This window comes from Clarias gariepinus, chromosome 18, assembly GCF_024256425.1.
Source record: "Clarias gariepinus isolate MV-2021 ecotype Netherlands chromosome 18, CGAR_prim_01v2, whole genome shotgun sequence".
Classification (NCBI taxonomy): Eukaryota; Metazoa; Chordata; class Actinopteri; order Siluriformes; family Clariidae; genus Clarias; species Clarias gariepinus.
Genome location: NC_071117.1, coordinates 16,906,701 through 16,931,201, shown reverse-complemented (window position 1 = coordinate 16,931,201; position 24,501 = coordinate 16,906,701). Strand labels below are relative to the sequence as shown.

The following is a 24,501-nucleotide window of genomic DNA, read 5'->3' as shown; positions in this document are numbered from 1 at the left end:
ATTTTATCATAGCCTGAACTAACTGACTGTTTCAGAATTGAATCGCAGAGAGCATAAAATGAAAAGCTACTATACTATGTAGGGCTAGATTCCCTTGTTTTACACACATCGTTTTGCCATTGTTCAGATTTTAGGGATTTAATTTTGTGTTAAAAGTTTGTTAGCGTTATAGTTTAGGTACTGTAAGCTGTGAACAGAACAAACCAAGGCAGATAGCTTGGATGCAGTTACTAAGGAGACAATGTGATGTTTAAGATGATAGTGTTATATCAGATGTGTTTTCTTTCTAAAAATGCTTTCATGACTGGTTTTGAATGTGGGCTTTAACAGGCAGCTCCACTCCCCCTTTTCCAGTACTTTCAGATTCTTTTAGTAGTACACTGTACTGGACTGCACAGGCCTACTTTAACCAATCCCTTTACTGTAACTGTAGAATAAACCCTGTGAACCTTGTCAGTACAGATTTTTTTCGAACAAAATTCAATTATATCAGTAAAGAATATTATTTATAGACTGATTAGTTTTTGAGTTATTGCGATTTGGATTCAATTCAACTGACCAGTCAAACAAGCTGGTCGTAAATATAATAAATTACATTATAGGATGTGATATCCACCACTTTAACAAACAAACAGATAGATAGATAAATGGATATATAGATCAGATTTATGCATTCAATGCCTTTAAAAAATGAATCTGTGTAAAATTAGGATAAAAGAGTCACTTCAGAATAGTAATGCGAACATAGCCAAAGCTATTTATTTAGTGCAGTTCATTTCCCAAAACTAATTGATTTTTCTTTTCAATTGGCCCCTTTCAACTATTAAGTATATTCAATTTTTTAAAAACCTTGTTTACTTTTGTACCATTGGCATAAAGTTAAAAGTACATGTAATTAACAGATTTTACACACTGTACATGTCCTAGTATTAAGAGGATAACAGAAAGCCAAATTAAAATTGAGGAAAAACAACCCTAAAAAGGTATCTGTCTTGTCTCCCTGTGAAAACTTGTAAAGGTTCCACAAAAGTTTCTATATGAATTGAAACGAGAATGATAAAAAAAATGATTTACTTCACAAACTCAAATGTCAAAACAGGTATATGTATATAAAAGTATATGAATATGTTTCCTTACTATATATCCCAGACTTGCCTCTAATCCACAAGTGACCCTTAAAATTGTGCTGAGAAAAAGATTTAATTTGGAAATTCTATTTCTGTTGGAGAACGCTGCAAGATTCTACTACAGAAGGTTTCCCTTTGAAGAAAAAAAAAAAAAAGCTTTAAATAGAACCCTTTTAGATAGCTAGAGCTTTCAACCATCCAAAGAATCCTGTTTGTGATGGTGTACCTTTTTTACTTTTGTACCTTCGACAATAAATAGAAACGAGAATAATCAAACATACTAGAACTACAGTAGAATTACTTAAATCATAAACTCGGAAGGAAACCATACTGTATGTATATGTTTACTTATATCCCAGACTTGCCTCTAATCCACAAGTGACCTCAAAATTGTGCTGAGAAAATTTTTTACACTTCTAGAACTTAAAAAGAAGTTAATCCCTATCTCTGTCGTAAGCACTGTTACCACGTCTGAGTGTATAAATTGTGGAGGCGAGGAAAGTCATGTGGTGTCCAAATGCCTTGACATTAGCAAACAAGGTCAAATGCTGTGCTGAGGCTGTTTTTGCAAACGTGCACATGTTTGGTCATCCTGATATCTTTATGTGGCTGGGATTTAGAAAACTATCCCTGTCATCTGTTTTGGTGACACAGAGGCCAGTGTCTGGACAACTCAATCTATACATAATTGAAGGGCAAAGAGAACATTTGGGGAAAATCCATGTACATTTTCTTTTGCCGCAAAGGTAATATCAAGCTGAGATGTTTCTTGAGGCAGCACACATAGGTATTAGATCACAAAGTATAGTCTAAAGAAATCTTGGGTCAAATCCATAACCTTTCCTAGGTACTTCGGAAACAATTAAAGGTTTTATATGGAATCATGCAACAGGGTGATATTGTCAGCTATTTAAGATACATTTAAAATATAATCCCAGATCAAGGGTGTCCAGTCTTTACCAGTCAGTTTTCATTTCTGCTAAGCAGAAGCCACACCTGATCTAGTATAGTGGAGGTCAAGCCTCAGTTAAATTTGTATACCCCTGCTCTAGCTTAGGAGTACAGAACTCTTTGTCCTCTTCCAGTGTACAATGCAAATGCCCATGACTGTGATTGACAGGGGTATAACACATGCCATCCCTCCAAATCACAGAGCATGGTCATTTTTTTAACCCTACCATAGCTGACTGTTTTATAATTTTTTTTTAAATTAGTAGTTGGACATTTCACAAATTGTGGACTATCGAAAACAAAATAAATAGTCTCTAACAGTGCTGACCGCACCACTAAAGTGTCCAGTTGTCAACCTTACTTTTTGATGCTTGAGCACATTGTTATTTAATCTTAATACACAATATTATTATAAATTCTGGAAAAATAAAGTCTAAATGTAACATCATGTCTTAGTACTGTACTGTATATAGTAATCTTGCATTTTTTCTGCATACTGGGATTACTTCCAATGCACTATACTATGAAAGGTTCCACTTTTGATCATTGGTAAATAAACACTGTGACAACATTGAATCAATATTATCTACTTAGCTACATTTGAGACATAATAACAGCTTCAATTAACCAGCCTTGAACTCTGACATTTAAGGCTTTTGAATGTCTCCATGGGTAATTAGATCATCCACATTTCTCAGTGCACCTGTAATTAAGAGTTCTGCTGAAATGTTTATGACGACTGGAAAATATACTAAATTATTTAATTTTATGCATGGTCCTCAACTGTTTAAAGATATGGTCAGACTTAAATTGTGACAAGTAATTCACCAAGTCTACATTCTGTTCTCTGATTAATTTGCAGGTCAACTGACTACGGAACCACTTACGAGAAGCTTAATGAGAAGGTTGGCGTGAAAACCATACTGAGCTACTTGTATGTCAGCCCAAATAACAAGCGAAAGGTAAGGCTTGCTTATAATCTCCGACATTATTTATATATATATATATATATATATATATATATATATATATATATATATATATATATATATATATATTGGGTGAAAAATTGGGTGAAAAAAAAAACAATAAAAACTAGTAGAATAAAACCCCTAGATATGTTTAATAGTGAAAGTAACAGCATTTCGATATGCACACAATGTGATGAGAATGCACAGTATTGGGCCAAACAGCTTTCTTACAGCTGTGTGCCCAAAAGAAAACCACTTGTTAGTGAAACTTATGAAAAAAAAGGAACAAAAAGAATGGACTTTGAAGCAATGGAATTAGGTCATGTGGTCTGATGAGCTCAGCACTATTCCAGAGTGATGGGTACATCGGGATAAGAAGGTAACTCATACAGATACACCCATCATGCATAGTGCTCACTGTACAAGGCCCTGGAAGAGGTGTTAACATCTGAAAGCATCTGTTTTAGTTAGACAGGTCGAGCCTCAGCAACATTATGCTGAGCTGATGACCTAAGAGGACTGTGCATTTTGATGTATGATCTATACCTTAAAATACCTTAAATAAGGACACATTCTACCAGTTTATGTAAAAGGAAGCTGCCTCTCAGCTTAAATGTATCAATTTTTTTATTCATTAGCATTAACCCTGTGTCACTTTAAATTTAATTTACTTTCCTTTTATTTAAAATTATATGATCATTACAGTAAAAGATCTCATAAATACTGTACATTAAATAAAGAACATGCAATAGCAGAAAGAACATTTTCATCAAGAGATTTGGTTCAGTTTCAAAGCAAAACACTTGCACTTCATTCATATTGATAGGACCGTAGTTTCCATCTCACAGGGCTGCTGAGTTATGAACTGCGTGGAAAGAGAGTTGTAAATTTGCAGTGTTTTAATCAAAGGCGAGACAAGAGGGTTCAAATTTACGGCCCAGAGGCTCCTGCGGCTCATCGAGTGACGGCACAAACCATTAGTCTCGCTCCTCCCTTGTCCGCTTATCCTTCTTCAAATCCCCTTTTTTCAGTCACAAAGGCCTCATTTTCACCTCATTAATTATAGGCTTGTAATGAAGACAGAATATGTCTCTGGCATTTACTGTTAAACCAGTGTAGTTCGGATGACCCTGAAGCTTCCAGTTTAAAGCATTTTCTAAGCATTATATGAATACCTATTACTATAAGTTTTATAAATGTACATAATAATTAATGACTGGTTATTAATTCACACATTAACTTACATGCCATTTTTAATTACAATAGGTATTTTAATCCCATTATAAACAGATAAGTAGTATAGTAGCATACATTAATTGACCATGACAGTTACATCACAAAACATTAACACTTTTTAATTATCAATTACTGTATATACAGTGAAACCTTGAATTACGAGCATAATTTGTTTCAGAAGCAGGCTCGTTTTTCAAAACACTTGTAAACCCAATTTAATTTTACCATAAGAAATATTGGAAACTCAAAATATTTATTCTACAGCCCCCAAAATAATTAATACAAAATATAAAAAAAAAAAAAAAACCTACACTTTACCTTAAAAGAAAAGTTAAAATAAATCCCGACAGATATGTGTTTCCATTTGTGCGCAGGCGCTGTGTGTGTGTGTGTGTGTGAAGCTAAAGTAAGGAGCTCCTCCCCCTCCCGCCTTCTCATCTTACACAGTTACCCTTCCTCCACTTTTTTTACACACATGCACGCGCACACAAGGGAAACACTGTTTTATCAACAACAACAAAAAAGAAATCTCTTTAATGACACTTGATTGAGCGACACACTAACAGAATCACTGCTGTAAAGTAAAAATAAAAAAATCATCCTGCACTTTACCTTTGAAAAGAATCGTGACAGAGGAGTGTTTCTGTGTGGAGCAGAAAAAGTGTGTGTGTGTGTCTGTGACAGACACAAAGAGCAGGCTGGTACAGAGAGAGAAAATGGATTTTTAACCTCTCTAATGAGACTTGCTTTCGCTTTACACGCACGATGTACACAGACACAAAATGAAATGTGTTTTACACACACACACATACGTGGTCACAGTGTTATAGTAAACAGTAAACACATGCACGGATGTTGATTATACCAGTGAGAGACGCGCACTAAGAACCAGCAGGGAAAAACGATTACCCACAATTCCGCAGTGCAAGAGAGAGAAAAACCATTGGGCCAGATGTGATCACGGGACTCGGCGTCAAAACAAGAAGCGCATGTGTGATACATGATACTCGGTACTCGTAAACCAAGACTTGTTCGTTTTCCAAGTCAAAATGTATTAAATATTTTTGATAAACTTTGCTCGTCTTGCGGGACACTCACAATCTGAGGTTTTACTGTACCATTAAACTAGTTACAGGATCAAGAGCACTGAAGGCTTACCTACTGTATGCAGAAAGACAACAGATTACACAGTGCCCTGCAGCCCAAGGCGGCCGACCAGGTCTTCAAACTTCCCAGAACCATATCCAATCGAGCATCCAGGCGATGTGCCGGAGAAACTAATTCAATCCCCTGATGACCCACCCCACAACCCATGTCACCCAAAGGATATGCTGCCAATGTTCCGGTGCCAGACACCACAATACACACGCAGAAGTCTTGTGAAAGAGTCACCCAGGTGTCACAAGTGGAACCTGGACAATATTATATATAATACATTTGCATTGTAATGTTAAGGCTGATCGGTGTACGTCACTTGTTTAATATTTTCTTAGTCCTGCATATTTAATGATCACTTTTTAATTAGTGGCAGTGGTGGCTCAGTGTGTTAAGGCTCTGAGTTACGGATCGGAAGATCTGCGGTTCGAGCCCCCGCTCCGCCAGGTTGCCGCTGTTGGGCCCTTGAGCAAGGCCCTTAACCCTGTCTGCTTCAGGAGCGCCATAAAAATGGCTGACCCTGCGCTCTAACCCTGCCTACTAACAAGAAGCTGGGATATGTGAAGAATAAAGTATTTCACTGTGCAGTAATGTATGTGTGACAAATAAAGGCTTAATTTAAACTTAACTTAATTCCATAATAGCATAATGACCATAAAATAAATGCTTACTCTTAAGCATTTTTTTAGTGAATAAATATATTGTCTTACTGTTGGATCCATGGTGTTTAGCCAATAAAGGTAAAACCACTTTGTGCCACTTTTAAATTTGACCAAATTCTCATGCCAACACATTCTCCAAGGTATTCCTCCTGCTTTTATTTTTCTTCATCATTTAAAGCCAAAGGAAATTAAATGAAATACTTTCAATGTGATATTGTGCATCTGTTGAGATCAACACCGCATGAAAGACTGCATGAATGTTTGTGGAGCCATGGGTTACACATCACTATTCAATCCCACTTAATTAGATCAGAGGCGGATCAGTGGTGCATGTGATCCCAAAGAGAACAATCCACACTTGTTTTCAGATGCTAGTGAGGCTGGAGTTGAACATGGTGGGGGGAAAAAAAAGTTCAGATACTGTTGTAGACATTACATCATCCTCCTATTATTAAGCTATAAGAAGCTGAGAATGAACAATACCAGTTTAGACAGCTTGTCCACAGAAGTGCATTTTAAGAATTGGTCCTTTCATATCATTTATATTAAACATATGTTAAATTGATTTAGTTACTTTCATTGTTAATAGCGTAGGCTTTAAAAGATTTAAGCTGGAGTTTATTTGTAGCCTCGGTTTAAGTGTTAATTAAATGTGCTTTGACTTAATTGAAGTTAATTCAAGTATTGTTTTGCACAAATAAAAGGGCCAAAAATAGTTATGCTCAAAGCTCACGTTTTCAGAAATACCGGTCAATGAGTACTAATTAGTAGTAAGCAATAAAATATGTTATTTTTTATGCACAAAACAAACACACTGAACTGATCTTCTCATAACAACATGCTGCAAATACTCTGGTCTACAATTACTGCAATTATGTACATGTGTACTTATGCATAGTAAATAAAACTACATTATTAAGTAAGCTTTGTCTTTGCAATAGTACAATTTAATACCATGTGCACACATTCTCTAATATGCATGGAATACCCTGTTTACATGACATTTAAATCCCTAAACTAATACAGTATATTAATAGCATGCAAACAGTGTAAACACACATATTTCACTCTGGGGCCTCGCACCTCCAGGGTGGAGGGGTTTAAATCCCACCTTTGGGTCTGCGTGCATGGTGTTTGCATGTTCTTCATGTGCTTTATGGGTTTCCTTCCATAGTCCAAAGAGATGCACTAATTGCAAGACTACAACTCCCATAGTCCTCAGTGCATGATCTCAAGCACCTATCCCTGCTCTCATTTTGCTGATTACACACACCTGCCCTCTTTAAATAATCCCAACTTCACTCTCATATACTGTTAGTCTGCTTCTCTCTCCATTTTATCTCCAGATTTAGTCTCGAGCTAGTAGTTTTCAGCTAAACTGGTTTTTAATAAAAGCAGAATGTCTGCATCCATCTGTCTGCTTCATGACACATTTGGATCTTGTGTTATGCTGATGATAGTTTTTTTTTTTTCCGTTCCTTTTTTTCCCTTAAATAAACAGGCATTTAATTTTGTCTTTAAAAAATACCTGTTAACTCGTTATCACCAGCTGAAACACCCTTTACGGCAGTGTTACAATACTGTAAATGTCAATATCCAGATTGATATAAACACTCTATTTTTCACAGCCCCTCTGCAATTTCAAATATCAATATTTTTTCAAGAGAGAATATTTTAATATAATTAAGACTAGTGCATTGATGAGAAAAGCAACACTTTTTTTGATATCCAGCTCTGTTCTTTCATTTCGCTGTGTTCAAGTAGAGCGCTCTTTTTTCTCTTCATTAAGGAGAGCTTGGTAATGAAGATGGAACACGTCTGCCACTAGTTCCTCTCACTGCTTCTCAGTGATCACACAAAGCTACGCCTGGAGCTACATGATAATTAAGGATTACACTGACACTAAACACAGTTCCTTGTAGGTCTAGATGTGAAAAAAAAGACAACAAAAAATAAATGGCTTACGGAGTGTTTCTGTGTGAACATGAATGACGATTCACTCACGGAGATTACATTTTAAAGGCATGTCTAGGACCATGATCCATGACCTAAAAGATTAAAGATGTTTGTTACTGGTGTCATCACTCTGCATGGTAATATCTCTCTCCTACATGTTAGTGTCAGAAGCTTGTTATCACATACAGTATTTATAAGATCAAGAAATTGTCTTTTCTGTTCCAGATTTAGTAAACCGAGCCTCTTATGGATATTCTATACAGAGTTGCAGTGAACCCAAATCCTGAAGCTGCAAGGCAATAGTGCTAAACACTAAGCCACCAGTTTATGTATATATCTATGTTGATGAATGGCAACCACCCATGAGATGCAAAGCACATGCAGCTCATGGATTTTTTTTTTTGTGATGTGAAAAAAAATCAGTGTCTTAGAGGTATAAATGGATGTTGCATTGCCTCAGAAATAAAATTATCATTCATCATAAAAACATCTGCAAAGTCTGAGGACAAATTACAGAAAAGGTAAATTAGGTGTGAATTAAATGATGTAAAAATGAAATGGTTTGACATAAAAACAGAAAAATATATCTACACTGCATGCTGTTGATCATGGACACAAGGAGGTCATGTTTTCTAAAAAAAAAAAAAAAAAAACAGATTAATTCATGATCCCTGGTTTGCAGATTGAGACTTACTGTATTAGATTAGTCATATAGTCACTAAGTCCGAGTTCTAAAATGAGGTATAGCATTAAAAGAAGATTGCACGGAAAACAGAACTGACTGTCACTATGACCTGATCAACCGTGGGACAATTTCCTATGAGAATTTCTTTTAAACCAACAATGGTCTAATTAACAAATAGTGGTCAAAATTAATATTGATTTGATTCTATGTTTTGTAGTTTAACATTTTTTAAAATCCTGTTTATTGAGTATGGGTGTTTTAGCCACACCCATTGCTAATAGCTGCTTTAAACCAAGCACATAGTCATGTAATCTCCCTAGACAAATACCGGCAGTAGAACTGGTTGTACTGAAGAGCCTTTAAATGTGGCACTGTCATAGGATAACAAGCCAGGTCGTGAAATTTCTGCCCTCCTAGATCTGCCAAGCATCAGCAGGAGTAGTATAAAGCACACTGCTGCTGTACTCTGGGGCAGTGGAAATATGTTCTCTGAAGTGATGAATCACACTTCACTATGTGGCAGTCTGATGGAAGAATCTGGGTTTGGCAGACATCAGGAGTGCATAAATAGTGCATGCTTAGAATGCACCGTGCCAGCAGTAAGTTTGATGGAGAAAGGATAATGGTTTTTCAGAGGTCGAGCCACTGGCAACCCCTTAAGCCTTTCAAACCCCCCAGTGAAGGCCTTATACTCCAAAAGTATGGATATAGAGTATCTATCTATCTATCTATCTATCTATCTATCTATCTATCTATCTATCTATCTATCTATCTATCTATCTATGTATTCATCTATCGCCACCAATTGTGCAAGTTCTCCCACTTAAAAAGATGAGAGAAGCCTGTAATTTACATCAAAGGTATACCTCAACTACGAGAGATAAAACAATAAAAAAAAATCACATTGTAGGATTTTTAAAGAATTTATTTACAAATTATGGTGGAAAATAAGTATTTGGTCAATAACAAAATTTCATCTCAATACTTTGTTATATACCCTATATATACTAGAGCAGTGATGTTTTGGGGCTGTCGCTGGGCAACACGGACAACACAACTCCCTCCAAAGATTTTCTATGGGGTTGAGATGTGGACACCTTGCTAGGGCAGTCCAGGACCTTTATATGCTTCTTATAAAGCCGTTCCTTCGTTGCCCGAGCGGTGTGTTTGGGATCATTGTCATGCTGAAAGACTCAGCCACGTTTCATCTTTAATGCCTTTGTTGATGGAAGGAGGTTTTTACTCAAAATCTCACGATACATGGCCCCATTCATTCTTTCTCTTTTACACAGATCAGTTGTCCTGGTCCCTTTGCAAAAAAAATCAGCCCCAAAGCATGATGTTTCCATCCTCATGCTTCACAGTAGGTACAGTAAGGTGTTCTTTGGATGCAACATAGCATTCTTTCTCCTCCAAAAACGACAAGTTGAGTTTTTACCAAAAAGTTCATCTGACCATATGGCATTCTCCCAATCCTCTTCTGGATCATCCAAATGCTCTGTAGCAAACTTCAGACAGGCCTGAAATTGCAAGCAGGGGGACACGTCTGGCACTGCAGGATTTGAGTCCCTGGCGGCGCAGTGTGTTACTGATGGTAGTCTTTGTTATTTTGGTCCCAGCTCTCTGCAGTTATTCACTAGGTCCCCCTGTGTGGTTTTGGGATTTTTGCTCACGGTTCTTGTGATCCAAAAAGTCCTCCACGGTTCTTGTGATCATTTGACTCCACAGGGTGAGATCTTGCTTGAAGCCCCAGATTGATGGAGATTATCTGTGGTCTTGTATGTCTTCTATTTTCTAATGATTGCTCCCACAGTTGATTTCTTTACACCAAGCTGCTAGCTACTACTGTACCTATTGCAGATTCAGTGTTCTCAGTCTCGTGCAGGTCTACAATTTTGTTTCTGGTGTCCTTTGACAGCTCTTTGGTCTTGGCCATAGTGGAGTTTGGAGTGTGACTGTTTGAGGTTGTGGACAGGTGTCTTTTATACTGATAACAGATGCTATTAATACCAGTAATGAGCAGAGGACAGAGGAGCTTAAAGAAGAAGTTACAGGTCTGTGAGAGCCAGAAATCTTGCTTGTTTGTAGGTGACCAAATACTTATTTTTCAGAGGAATTTGCCAATCAATTCATTAAAATCCTACAATGTGACATTTATTTTGTTTCTCATAGTTGACATATTCCTATAATGAAAATTACAGGCCTCTCTCATCTTTTTAAGTGGGTAACTTGCACAATTAGTTGCTGACTAAATACTTTTTTGCCCCACTGTAGGTACTTGAGACTTGGTTGGGCCTCCTTTAGCATAAATGTCGGCATCAATGCAGAATCTCCATAAAGCAATTCAGCAGAGTAAAGCAAACTTTTTAAACCTGCCATCATCTGTTGCAAAATTAGATGATTAGCTTCTGAACAACTCTAAAGTCATCCGTCTTCCCCCTGCATGTATATTGAAGACACACTTTTTAAAATTGTTTTTGGTTTAAAGGGAACTCACTGTTTTGAAGCTCAATATTGTTTGAAAGGCATGGTTTGCTGCTCTTTATGGCCTGTTAGTTCCACTGAAAAGTAATGCCAATTGTTTTTTTTTTCCTCACATTTGTGAGAACAGTTTGGGGAAAGTCCTTTCATGTTCCAGCCTACTGTAATTGCAAATATGTGCTTAAAACAAGCTGAATAAAGGCATGAATTGATTATTTTGGAACTTAAATGGCTTGCCAAGTCTAGAAGTCAACTCTACTGAACACCGTCGGGAAGAATCTATTATGGACCATACTTTTCATACCTTCGATAGGAAAAAAAAACATTACTAAAAGTGGTAAAATAATCTTTAAATAATTTAAATAATTTATAAATAATTTTTATCATGTCATTGTGATTTTGCTTTTGTTTTTACCAAGACCAAGCAAATCTAAATATTTTTACATGGCCACCCATATTCACTGATTGCTTACTTATAAGCTGTTAAAGGAAAAAAAAAAACAGTTAAATGTACCAACTTGTACTGTAGATTTTGGAAAAGCCAGTTTGGCAAATAAAAACACAGTGTAGTGAAGCTATAATTTGCTAATTCATGCTGAGTGCTATAAAGGTTACCCATGCTGAAAAGTTAAAATCATGACAATTGCTCCCGTAGGCGCTACTCTCTTTGACTTATAGTTGTAGTTATAGATTTGCACAAGACGTACAGTATTGTCTCCTGCATCTCAGGGGCAGAATTGGGTAATAAAACTGAAAATTAAAAATGAATTGGATTGCGATCAACAGCATTCATGAGGCTCTGTGTATTCTATTGTTTTCAAAGGAGAGATAAGTATATATATTTTTTATTGGCTACTAAAATTATGTTGTCCATGGTCCTGTGTTTTTATAACCCTGTTAAGTTTTGTGTCTTTTTGCATACAGAGTATTGTATGCTAGCGATCTCTATTCAGGTTCATGATCCAAGATTTCCTTCCTGAACAACATTTTTTTTATGAAATAAATAATTAAAATATTAAGCCCCCCCACTTTCCACCAATCAGACAAAGCACCCTCAGGGTCTGCTCGGTTAGCGGTGACCTCATTATCATTATCATTATTATGACTGCAGATGTTTCGCTCTGTTTAAGCGAGGCCGGTTTAAATTTTTTATAACAGTGACTAATTTGCAGTGCAGTTAGTTTCGAAACATGAACTCAGCCTCGACCTATTTGCATATGTAAAACTCGTATAACCCCTTTGTCCTGATGTATTCTGGAATAAATGCACAAGACACTTCTGAAGACAAACTCACTCACTGTCTATACCACTTTATCCTGTATACAGGATCACAGGGGGCCTGGAGCCTATCCCAGAAGACTTGGGACACGAGGCATGGTACACTCTGGAAAGGGTGTAAACGCACAAACACACACACATTGTGTGTGCTACACACTACGGGAAATTTGGAAACGCCAATTAGGGACTGTGGGAGGAAACCCATGACATGCACACACACACCCCGGGGGCAGGAATCGAACCCTGGACCTTGAAGGTGCAAGTCAAGGTCCTCAAAACAAACTCCCCCCTTCCCCCTTTTTCAGTGTTACGGTCCATTGTGAAGATTTTCAGTTCAGGTTTTAACTCTTTGGCCTTGAGCAAAGACTTTAATTCTCAGACCTGTGCCTGGTTTGCATTTTGCCAATTTTTCTGTCAAGTAGAAACATACTGTAAGTAATGCCATGGCTAGGAATGCTCTGACATTAACCTTTTAATGTATTCTGTGAAAATCATGCACAGAAAAAGCCACTGATGTTGTTGTTATTTGAATTTTACACTTATAACGCTTTCTAAAAATATTTTCTAAAAAAAGATTATACATTTCAGGGTTCATTTTGGATGATTTGAATTACCTTTCTACTTTTATAAGCGATGAAAAGAGATGTAAATAGGTTTACACAGATTACGGCAGACACTTTCACAGTTACATTTACACATTTTAAATCCTTTACTACTGGTAACAAGCCCTTATTTGTATATTTCATAGCAATAATGCACTGCCTCGCCAAACCCTACCCAAAAAAAAAAAAAAAAATCAAAGACCATGTAAAATTTTTTGGATTGCATTTACAGTGGCTTGATTAACGTGCACATTCACTATGGCCTTGTTTCAACAACCTTATGAAACATCACAACTATTGTTGCCAGATTGGCTTCCTGCATAATTGGGTGGTTTTTAATTTTAATTTTGCTGGTCTAAATTGGTGTATGCGGATGAACAAAATTTGGGCTGGTCTGAGATTCATAGTTTTTTAAACATGCATTGTTAAGCTAATCTGAAACAAAACAAAGGAAGAATGCCAGTACTCCAGCCAACCAGTCCCCATGCGAACACTATGTACCACATGAACTTTTACTTTAAGCATGGTGAGGTATCACTGTACGTCTGTCCATTAAGGTCATAATGGCTAATTGGCTGACTCTGCTCTCGGCGGCTGGCCGGACCAGCCTCTCTCAGGTTTCTCTGTGGGTGCGGCCTCAGACGGGACTCCTTTCCGACGTCCGACAGCTGGGCGGCTTTACCCTGGCTGAAAACAGGGGCCATGTCGTGATTGTTCCTGCAGCCTTTTTCTCTTCGGGAGCAGGGTCGCTATAATCCGGCTCCGTTGTGAGAGCTAAAGAGCCGCAAGGGCTCCAGCAGTGACCTCGCGGCTGTCCTTATTGTGGCGATCAAAGGTGTACTCACCTCTTTGAAGTCCCTGGGGCACATTCCATTGCCCCACTTGCATGCCACTCTTCCGCGTTTTAGCGCACGCGTTGCACGCACACCACTTAGTAAAGTCCAGTAGTCCAACAAACTCCGAGCTATACTCCCTGCTCTGTTTTATAGCGCAGGAATAAGCCCAGGACTTTTAGCGGCGATGCCCCACCAGCCATGCCTAATTCCGCTGCCCTGCTCCTTCGCATACCTGAAGGGAAGGCCGCCTCACTAGTGAGCTTTGGAGTACCTGTAAGTGAGGAGCGATATTGATTTGGGCACACGCCCATCACAGGCGCACGCATTGACACATCTTAAAAGTCCTCCTCTTTACTTTAAATTTTTACCTTAAAAGCAGTTTTTAGGACTTTGTGAATAATTTTTAGCTTTACTAAGATTTAGTCCTAAATTAGAGTGGAAATTCGAAGAAAATGTCATAATTCTAAGAATTTTCTTAGAATTTTATCACTAGGAGCAACTTTTAAGCTTAAGAAGCTTTGTGAATACTGGTCCAGGGCCCGAATTCATAAAGCTTCTTAGAATTCTCTCAGAGAGCTCCTATCTTAGCTTAAAAATTCCTATGTGAGAGTCCTAGACTAAAAGTGATTTAGGAAACTTTTCAGAGCAACTCTGAGTAAGGAAAGTACAAAAACCTTAATCTTAGTGAGGAGGTGTGGTTGACCCCGTTGCTAGGGATGATGCAGCAATTCAAGGACTGTGATTGGTTGACAAAAAAAAAAAAAAAACTCTTTGTGAAAATAGAATATGTGATAGAATAGACAGTGAAATCATTATGTGTGTATGTAAAGAAATTGTATAATCCTTACTGCAGACTACTTTAAGAAAAGGTTGTTATAGGCTAAATATCTTAAAGCTAATTAAAACAGCCAAATGTTGGAAATGTGTATACTTTTGAAGCAACCAATTTCCATGCAGTAGTTACTACTTTTTTTTTACCATATTGATTTTATTACTTGTGATCCATTTTAGATTGATAGGGGCAAAATTGCTCACTTTTTACCAATCAACAGAGTGTCGATAGTATGGGCAGAACTGTGTGGATGTGCATTGTCATGTACATAAGATCATGGCAGCCTCAGAAAACATTCTTAAAAAAAAACTTTAGCGTTTAAGCATCTCACTTAAATGAGAGCTGTTGATTGTTAAACCTTTTACCTGATAATGTTTCAATACTGACTCTTGAGAAGCCCAAAAAAGCTGAAACCTTCGATTTTTCACCCCATGATTGACTTTTGAACATTTTCTTTATGATTTGACTTTTGAACATTTTCTATTCCATAGTCTGCCATCTCTCAGGCTTGTAGTGATGAATCCAGGTCTTGTCACCAGTAATGATTCTCTCTAAAACTTTCACCTTGAGTGCAAATTTTGTTTGCAGATATCCGAACCATTTCTGTTTTTGCTCTTCCATGAGTTGTGGGATGTACCCACATTTTTCATGCTTTTTTTGTGCAAATCACAAGTCTGACATCCATTTTTGCTTGCACCGGAGTTACAAATAAACTGACAGAACAAGTTCAAACCTAAATAGACAGTAATTTGAACAGAAAACATTTTAATGTAACCAGAGTGCAGATAATTTTCGACTTACCCTTGTATAGTGTTATTCATTCCAAGTCCATTTCTGTGGTCAAAGAAATGGTCAAAATATATCAGGGACTTGCATACAAATGTATAGAGTGAAATCTTATGCCATAATGAAAGTGAGCAGTACTCACCACCACCCTTACTCCCCCGTCCCCCGAAAAAAAAAAGATGAACATCTGTCGGCCCCTAGGCAAAATATGAACATGCATGTGCTAAGCAGAAATATTTATAAATTTATAGTCTGTGACCTAAACACCAAGCATTTTGCTAGAAGCTTCCCTATTTTGCTAGATACCACCCCCCCCCCTCACAAAAAAAGTAAAAAATAAAAAACTTATGACCTGTCAAGCTTGAAGATGATGCTATGCAACCTATTTTAGAGAGAGTGTACTGTATGTGTGTGTAGGGCTCATTTTAGTTACTGTTGAAGCAAAGCAGAAGTGACGTTCCACCAGTAAAAAACTGAGATTGAATCGATTAGCCTGTGTTTGAAGCATGCCCGTGGGATATACTGTACTTCCTAAATTTATTAACGGAGTTAAACTCAGAGTCAGTAAAATTCAATGGAATCATCACTTCATTAGGAGGAACACAGCAGGTTCTTTACCAAGGAAATAGACATTGATTAGGAAAGAATTGTGATTTGATTTTTTTTTTGAAGGTCATCGTTCAACACACAGAACAGGTTATATTAAATTTTTTTAAGTATTTTTTAAGTATTGTCTATTGTTTTAGGTTGAATTTGCTGTTTGCTGTGGGTAGGGTTTTTTGAGGGGTGTTTAACCAAAATATTAAAGAAAGGTCTTAAGTTGTCATTTAAAGATTGCCAGTGACTCAACTGTACGGATATTTCGATGTATATGCCACCACCTACAGTAGGTCCCAGAACAGAAAACCATCTAGATGCATGTCTTCCTCGTTCTTTGAGAGATGGTGGTACCAGCCCAACAGTGCTAGAGGATCAGGGGGGGCGTAGTGTGGTGCAGGGTGTGATTAGGGCTGGGCCATATTTAACTTTGTAGGCAAGCATCAGTGTTTTGAATTTATTGTGGGAAGTACAGAAAATGTAGCCACATTCTGAATCAGCTGCAGGGGACGAATGGTCGACAAAGGCAGACCTGGCAGTTGTCCATTCTTGAAATAATAAGGAATTGAACAAGCACCTGAGTAGCCCGTGTAGAAAGAAATGGGCAAATCTTTCTGATGTTGTAAAGAGGAAATCGACAAGAACGAGTAAGGTTAGCAATGTATGGGAAAAATGACAGTTGATGGCCCAGAGTTACCCCAAGATTGCGGGCAGTGACTGAAGGAGTAATTCGATTGTTGTCCAGGGAGATCACAAGGTCTTGACAGGGGAATGAATCACCTGGGATGAACAGCAGTTCGATTTTACTAAGATTAAGTTTCAGCTGATGAGCTGCCATCCAGGATGAGATGTCTGCCAGGCATGTCAAGATCTGGATGGAAACCTGAGTGTTGAGGGGGGGAGACCTGGTATAGGGGGAGATCTGAAGATACCCAAGTAGTAAGCCTTGTGGGACACCGGTAGAGAATCTGTGTGCAGAAGTGGATATCCTCCATGTCACTTCCTATTCCAATGCGAACTTCACTACATAAAAACAAACTGATTCTAATCTGTATATGCCAAAAGTTGAATTTGTGCCAATCTGGACAAGGCCTAAAAAATGCCTGGTCAACTGGTAAAATGAGCTTACTGACAGTTGCTTGACAAAAGATCCCATCATTCCATTCACCCATATTTATCCATCCATTGACCGATTAATGATTCATTGCTTTGAGGTGAACAAGATTCAACAACAATATGGATTCTTCAAACACCTCTCAGTCTTTTTGTGAGATGTTTGCTCATTTGGCTCAGGTTACAGGCTGACATTTCTCAAGCTGATGTGAAGGCTCCATAGGAGCTCTTGTCACCCTTTTGCCTCTGCCTCGCTGACCTTTCAACACTCATTGCTGAAGATTTCGATTAAGCTCTGCAGCCCTGATGCCCTCTTTTTTCATACCTTGGCAACTGTCAGTTTATTTAACTGTCAGTAAAAAACATACATACATTAAGTAAAACGTTTTTTTTTTTTAGATATGTCAGTTATCAATGTGCACCCCGACAACCTTTGCACTTCTAAGTTCACGTATGATGCAAGGTAATAAAAATGTGGTTAAAAACTGTGGGCACACTGTTCTTTTTATTTTCCAGGTGTTTTCCTTGCACATTACCAATGTCACATTCAGAAACTGTTAATTAACATTTCTTTGAGTCCTGTGTCGAAGGGCTAAAACCGTTTCTTTTTTTCTTGCATTTGTCCTTTCCATGACATTTTATATAGTATGAATAACCCTATTACAGAACCTTCAAAGATTCCATTTTCTCTCTCTCTCTCTATATATATATATATAATATTTTACCATTATACCTGTTATATCAGTAGACCAAAAATAAATAAATAAAAAATAAACCCTTTACACTCCTTTAATTTTTTCTAGCATTCAGCCTAGGAAAAAAAAACACTCATGAATACCACCATTAATTATCCCTAGCCCAATTCTTTTGGCTAACACAGCAAAGATATTTGGGAGGGGTGGTCTAGTAAATACATGCCCTATCTCTGTAATAATGAGGGGCAGTACAGGATGAAAAATGCAGAAAAAAAGTCAGCAGAGAAAGAACTAATCAGCTTATAATTATCCCAGTGATACAAATGCTCATGTTTAATAGTATTAAGGTTATTAACCATATACTGTAGCAATATTCAATTGAAATGTTTTTAATGTATATTAGGCCCAATGTTTGTAAACAATCTACTGTACCTTTCATCGGTGAAGACGGCAACTAATAAGCTAATGTAAGGCTTTGCTGTTTAAGCTGCAAAAAAACATGGCCTTAATTTCATTATTATTCTCTCCTTGAGTACTTATATGGTCACATGTTAGAGAAGACTCAAGAATTCATAGCCACGCACATTGCCGTGCTCTGGGCGGGCCGGCTGAGAGTTAGAGCTTAATTAACCTTTGTCTTTTCAACCCTATTTGGCTTTGTAATTTAAACACACTGATATGAATTCTGTGCATGCCACAATCAGTGGGCAAAGAGGTGTCAAAAACACATGAGTTTAAGACTGAATCTGATAAGACTAATGATGACAGCAAGCGGAAAAGTTATGTTTTGTCGTGCCAATATTTTTTCTAACAATTTTGAAACCATGCACTAGTACTAGTGATTTCCCAAAATTAAAGAAGAAAAAAAAAGTTAATATTAAAAGTAAGAAACAGATTTGTTTTCATTTTATACCTGATACCCTGTCCAGTCCTCTGTTTAGCACTTTAGTATAATGAAGGTTGCAATGTTGGCATGACAAAAATAAACATTAGGAAGAAATCTATATTCAGTAGGTATTATAAAGCTCTCCCAAAGTTTTGTTTAAAGGAAATATTATTAGCTATAATGTGGTATCCTTGAGCAGTTGCATACAGTATATTTGGTTCTTATGTGGTATCTGTAAAAGCAGGCAGTTCTTCGCTCTCTGGTTTAGTTTGGATAGCAAGACTACAAACAGCTAAGCAACAGGTAAAAGTGTTTGTTCCACCATTTTATAATTTATTTATATTAGAAATAAGGCCTGGGTTAAACACTTTTTTTTTCTCATATTACAGTTTAATCAGTAAGACATACAGTGTGGACAAAGTTTTCAGACTCTCATGACCCTCTATATAGGATACAGCGGTATAAATGGTGAGTGAGTGTTGTCAATCAATTATCAGTCATAGATTAATCAATCAAAATAAAATTTAAAAAACTAGATTTACTTGTATTATAAATGTGCCATGTTGGGATAACGAAATGCATGACAAACTGGGTAGAGGAAACCGAATATGCTAATAATAAATGGTAAATTAAAATACCTGGAATGGTAAACTTCTTGTGACAAACATATTTTGAGCCATCTGTTTCTATATTGGTGACGATTTCCTCTTAACTCCTTTTCAAAATGTCTTTTGTCTATTTAAAACACGCCCAGACTGAATGAGTACAGTTGCCATTTGTCATTAATTAGGTGTGCTGTTACACCAAGTAATAATGGATGTCCAATGGTCTCCAGTGAGGGCAATACAAGGTAACTTCTGCCAACTTCCTCACCAAGCGCACAGCTTTTGGTTGTATTCAAACTTTATCTGGAAACTTTTTTAAATGAATATTGCCGTTTAACACACCTGGTGTTGTTTCCTCTGTCATCTTATTATTCACGTTAAACGTCCCATTATCACACACAGCCAGATAACCGTACTGCGATTATGGGAAGCCATTAGGGTCAAACTTGGTCAATTGATTCATTTGTGTTTAAAAAAAATAGTAGCATGTTAAAATAACTAGACCACTAGATAACTAATCACATTAGGTAATGCATCAATATTGACAGCCCTAATATCTGTCATGTCATACCCATCACTTGTTACTTGGTTACAGCACTTTTAACAGCAATGACACATCTCCAGGTCTTTCCAAAAATGCTGTACTGGGTTCACGTCCAGACTCTGGCTGGCCCACTTCAGGACTTGTTCTGAAGCCACTCCAGTGTTTTTTGGCAATATGCTTTGGGTCAAGGTTTCATTGAAATGCAATTTCTTGCCCTCAACCTGAGATCCTGAGAACTATAGATAGCTATATATAGAGAACTGTAAATAGCTCTTCCACCCATTTTGCCATATATTCTGACTAGTCTAGAAAAACATGCCCACAGCATGATGCTGCCACCACCAGCTGGGCAGACAGATCTGGGTAATCTGTTGGTTGTTTCAGATCTCATCCATTTTAGAGATGTTTGTGCTACATTTGACCTTTCCGTGAGATCAGTCCAGACAGGCTGGCCTTTGATCCCAGAGGACCATATCCTCCTCTTTGGCATAAAGGAGCTTTGAATGCCCATAATTCTGTCACCAGCTTACTTGTGTATAATTGGTAATCTTATCAAATTCCTGTAGTGTGAGTATGTGTGTGCCCTGCGATTGATTGGCACCACGTCCAGGGTGTACCCCGCCATCTCCTGTGATTTTAATTTAATTAATATTAAAACAGCTATGTTCTATTAAAGTAACTTTGTAGTTATTGTTATAAGTCATGTCTTGTAGGACATGTTATAGCATTTATGAATGGGAAAATTTAGTTTGTGGCTTAATTTTTCACATTCTTTGCGAAGGTGCACTAAAAGGTCCCCCACAATTCTGCACCATTGTTTTCAATTGAAATCATTCATCCTCTCAGCTGGTCTCTGGCAACTCCCAGCTGTCTTTTTCTCTCTCTTTCTCTTTCTCATACACACACACACACACACACGTACACTTGCTCCCCCTGTCTCTCATCAACTAAAGGTCATAAAGGCAAATATCACTGCATGCAGTGAACTCAGCCTTAGTGTCCAATTTTCATACTTCTCTAGGCTGTAGAAAATCGATTTAAAACAGATTAATCACAGGCAGCTGCTGGTCCTACAGTGAGCCTTGTCTCTGATACATGACCTATCCTCATGCTACAATGTGGTGCGAGAGGAACAAATTGAAAGAAAATAAGAAATGATTACCATTTGATTCAGATACCTGTAGTGAGCTATGCATTTCATTTGAGTGTGTCAAGGACTACTGGTTATAGCAAGGCAGCTGCTTTGAGCTGCCAAGTGCATGTTGCACATTTCAATACTGCCAGTGGTTATATTAATATCATCAGTTAACATTATACCCCTTTGTGGATTGCGACCTTGCAATGGTGAAGTGGCATGTGTGGTTTGATTTGCTTAACCGTCATGTTACCAAGAGTGAGGCTTCAGGTATATAGTGCAATACAAGGTGACTCGATTAAGGTTCCTTCCAGAACCCAATCCCTAGAGCTAGGCCAGGGGTAGCGTAAGCAAGTAAGTGTCTATTGACAACATGTCAACAAGTCATTTTGTTGACTCAGTGGCTGAGATGAAGTGAAGGTTTCAGGTGCAATGCCAGTCAGGCAGGAAGGATGTGATGGACAGTTTTTGATTAATTAGATTTGGCAACATGGGAATCACTCACCTCAGTCACCCTGGAAGTGTATGCCAAGGTCCTGGAGAAAAACGTCCCTTGGAATGGTAGAAATAGCTTTTATTCAATCTTTTTTTAATGAAGCTTTTCTGGTGATTTTTTTAGTTTTGTTTTGTTTTAATTTTGGTGAGGCACTGCAGGATAACTGGATTCATGGGTTCCGGCAGCACAGTAAGAGTTGAAATCATTTAAGGAAAGTCTCTGATTCTGTCAAGGCTGTGTCTTGTCTGCACTCCTGAATATCAAGGCACAAATTGAAACTAGTAAAGAATGAGATGCCACCTGCAGATAAAGGGAGAAAAGATTCTTCGGGGTGAAAGAGTTTAAAACATCTTACTCACAAGTTACAAACAAGAAGGAGAGGCTTACTTTTTGGACAAACTTTATATATATATACACACAGAGTTAGGTGTAACGTGTTCGGTTAGGTCCGCCATTTAAGTACACAGTTACTTAGTTTTTTATTTTTATAAAAGTAATCCGTTATTTAGACAATTTATGTAATCTGTGAGCCAGAAAGCAGTCATTCCTAATCCATTGGTGAGTGTGTGTTTGGGTGTGTTTGAAAGTCGTCTGTTATTCCTGCCGTTGACTATGTGAGGACCGATGGAAACCTAATCACAGCGCCAAAACTCGCGGTGAATCATGATGAACCGTACTTACGGCCACCGCGCGAAACCGCGTAGGTGAAATAGGGGTATTAGTAGTTTACAGATTATGGGCCAAACTTCACTGAGTGATGATGGTAGAATAATTATAAAGGTCTTGACTAAAACAACATGCATGAGGAATCACAAAGGAGTTTTCATTTTCTGCAATGGAAAAGTACTCGAACTAGTTACTTTTATCAGAAAGTAACACAGTAATGTAACTGGTTACTTTCTAAAGACAGTAATTTTGTAATAATAAGATGTTCAAAATGGCTTTTGAACATGTACACACACTCATGTTCAAAAGTCATTACCCCCTCTTTTAGCTTTGTTTTTTTGTGTATAAACAATAAAAACTTTATCTGCTTTTATGCGGGGGACAATAGTTACTATAAAAACAGTACTAAAGCTTGTAGACACAATAATTCAAAAAAACTTTTCCTATATAACTTTATCAGTCTCTCTTACCATTGTGGAGGAATTTTGGCCCATTATTCTTTATAACATTGCCTAAGTTTATTGAGGTTTTTGGGCATTTGCTTACGCACAGTGAATGTGCTTCTCTAAGACCATTGCTTATGTCTTTTCTACTTGATGTTGTGTTAACACACACCTAAAAGCTCCAGACCAGCAAACTGCCAAAACCTCTGGTCTGCACACCAGATCAGTTAATCAAAACTCCTGGTCTGCACCAGAAGTTTTGCTGATGTTTAAGGGGGTAGTAAGGGGATACTTCGTATTAACCGCATGTCTTGCATGTTTAAGTTCTTTTTTTCTTTTTGGCTTCATGTCATGTCTATTTTTTTATGCAATGTCATCAGATGTTTAAGTGAACCTCAATCACAATCATTTTTTTTCCCTCTGACCACATTACTTCTGTAAATCTCATCGCTCTAGCCAAAGTTAATCACTTTCTTGTATTTTCAGCAATTTCCTTAGCAGTTTTTGAACATTCTGAACCACAGTGACATCTTTTTCATGACCACTGCATGAGGCTTCTGACATGGTTGTTTAAGAAATCGTTTTATTTCAATTAATAGTAGTACTTTGCTCGTCTAAACAGCTTATTTTTTTTATTCATTATGACACTATGCAAAAATTGAGAAGATTGATTTTTCCCCTGCAAATTATAACTAGATCTTGTGAAATCATATAATTTTAATGATAGTATGAGAATAAGAATTCTCAAGATCATAACTGCCCAAAGATGTAGACATGTTAATGCTGTTTCTGATTGATTCTTACAGAGGCAGGCTTATTGCTTTTTCAACATTAACCAATGTTCTAGTGTTTTGGGTTGACCCACACTGGTTATTTTAGCACTTCTTGCTTGAAAATTAGTTTTACACTTAATAATATTAGCTTTTGTTAATATAAGCGTGTCCTCTGGGAATAATGGATTCTGATCTACTTAAGAATTTGGCATGCTAAAAGAGCAGTATCCAGTGATGAATTTAAATGAAAAAAAAGAGTGTATTACAGCTTGTGCTGGGACAAAGGTGCATGACTGCTTACTTGTAGAAGTAGGAAAAGCCCTAGCTAAACCTGTACAGTTTGAAAGTTATTTTAATGAAAAAAAAAAACTTTAAAAAAATCAGGACATGTCAGATATTTGGAGGAGGAAGGTTGAATGTAATTGTAGGTATCTTTCTCTAGAACCTATGGCAGTAGCATTAGCTACAGCTGAACTCGGTAAAACCAGAAATTGAAATAAAGAACAAATAATGTAAGGAATGAAAGGCCCAAAAAATTCATGAATCCTTGAACAAAAATCTGACAAACACAAAAAAATAGGAAAATACATAAAACAATGAACGAACATAAACCATATCTCCTGATGCCAACCGGTGGCCCTGGAAAGACTAACACCAAGGCTGTGATACAGTGAAGCAGATATTAAATTTGAGACTTTTTGGCTGGAGCGAAACTGGAACTTGTATAAGTTCGGCATGAGGGCTGTAATGGTGCTTTGCATGGAAACTGGAAATAAGTTTGGCACATGAGCTAGATATGAACTGGGCATGAGGACAGGGTCAAAACTTGGCATGAGTACCATAATGGGACTTGGCATGGTGACTAGACCAGGTCTGGGCAAAGAATCTAGAATAGCACATGGTACAGTTACTGGTCCGTGGACTTCGGATGGGCACTGGGCTTAAAGTCTGCATGCTGGAATTGGTATATTGGCACAGTGACACTTGTCA

At 37.5% G+C, this 24,501-nt stretch overlaps 1 protein-coding gene across 2 annotated transcripts in view; it reads left to right on the top strand.

Moving 5' to 3' along the window:
* Positions 1 to 24,501, top strand: part of LOC128506861 (VPS10 domain-containing receptor SorCS1) — a 254,147-nt gene that overhangs the window by 143,200 nt on the left and 86,446 nt on the right. For both annotated transcript variants that reach the window (XM_053477466.1, XM_053477467.1), the window contains exon 3: positions 2,941 to 3,040. In XM_053477466.1, the coding sequence (XP_053333441.1) occupies positions 2,941 to 3,040 (100 nt within the window). The remainder of the gene's footprint in view (positions 1 to 2,940; positions 3,041 to 24,501) is intronic.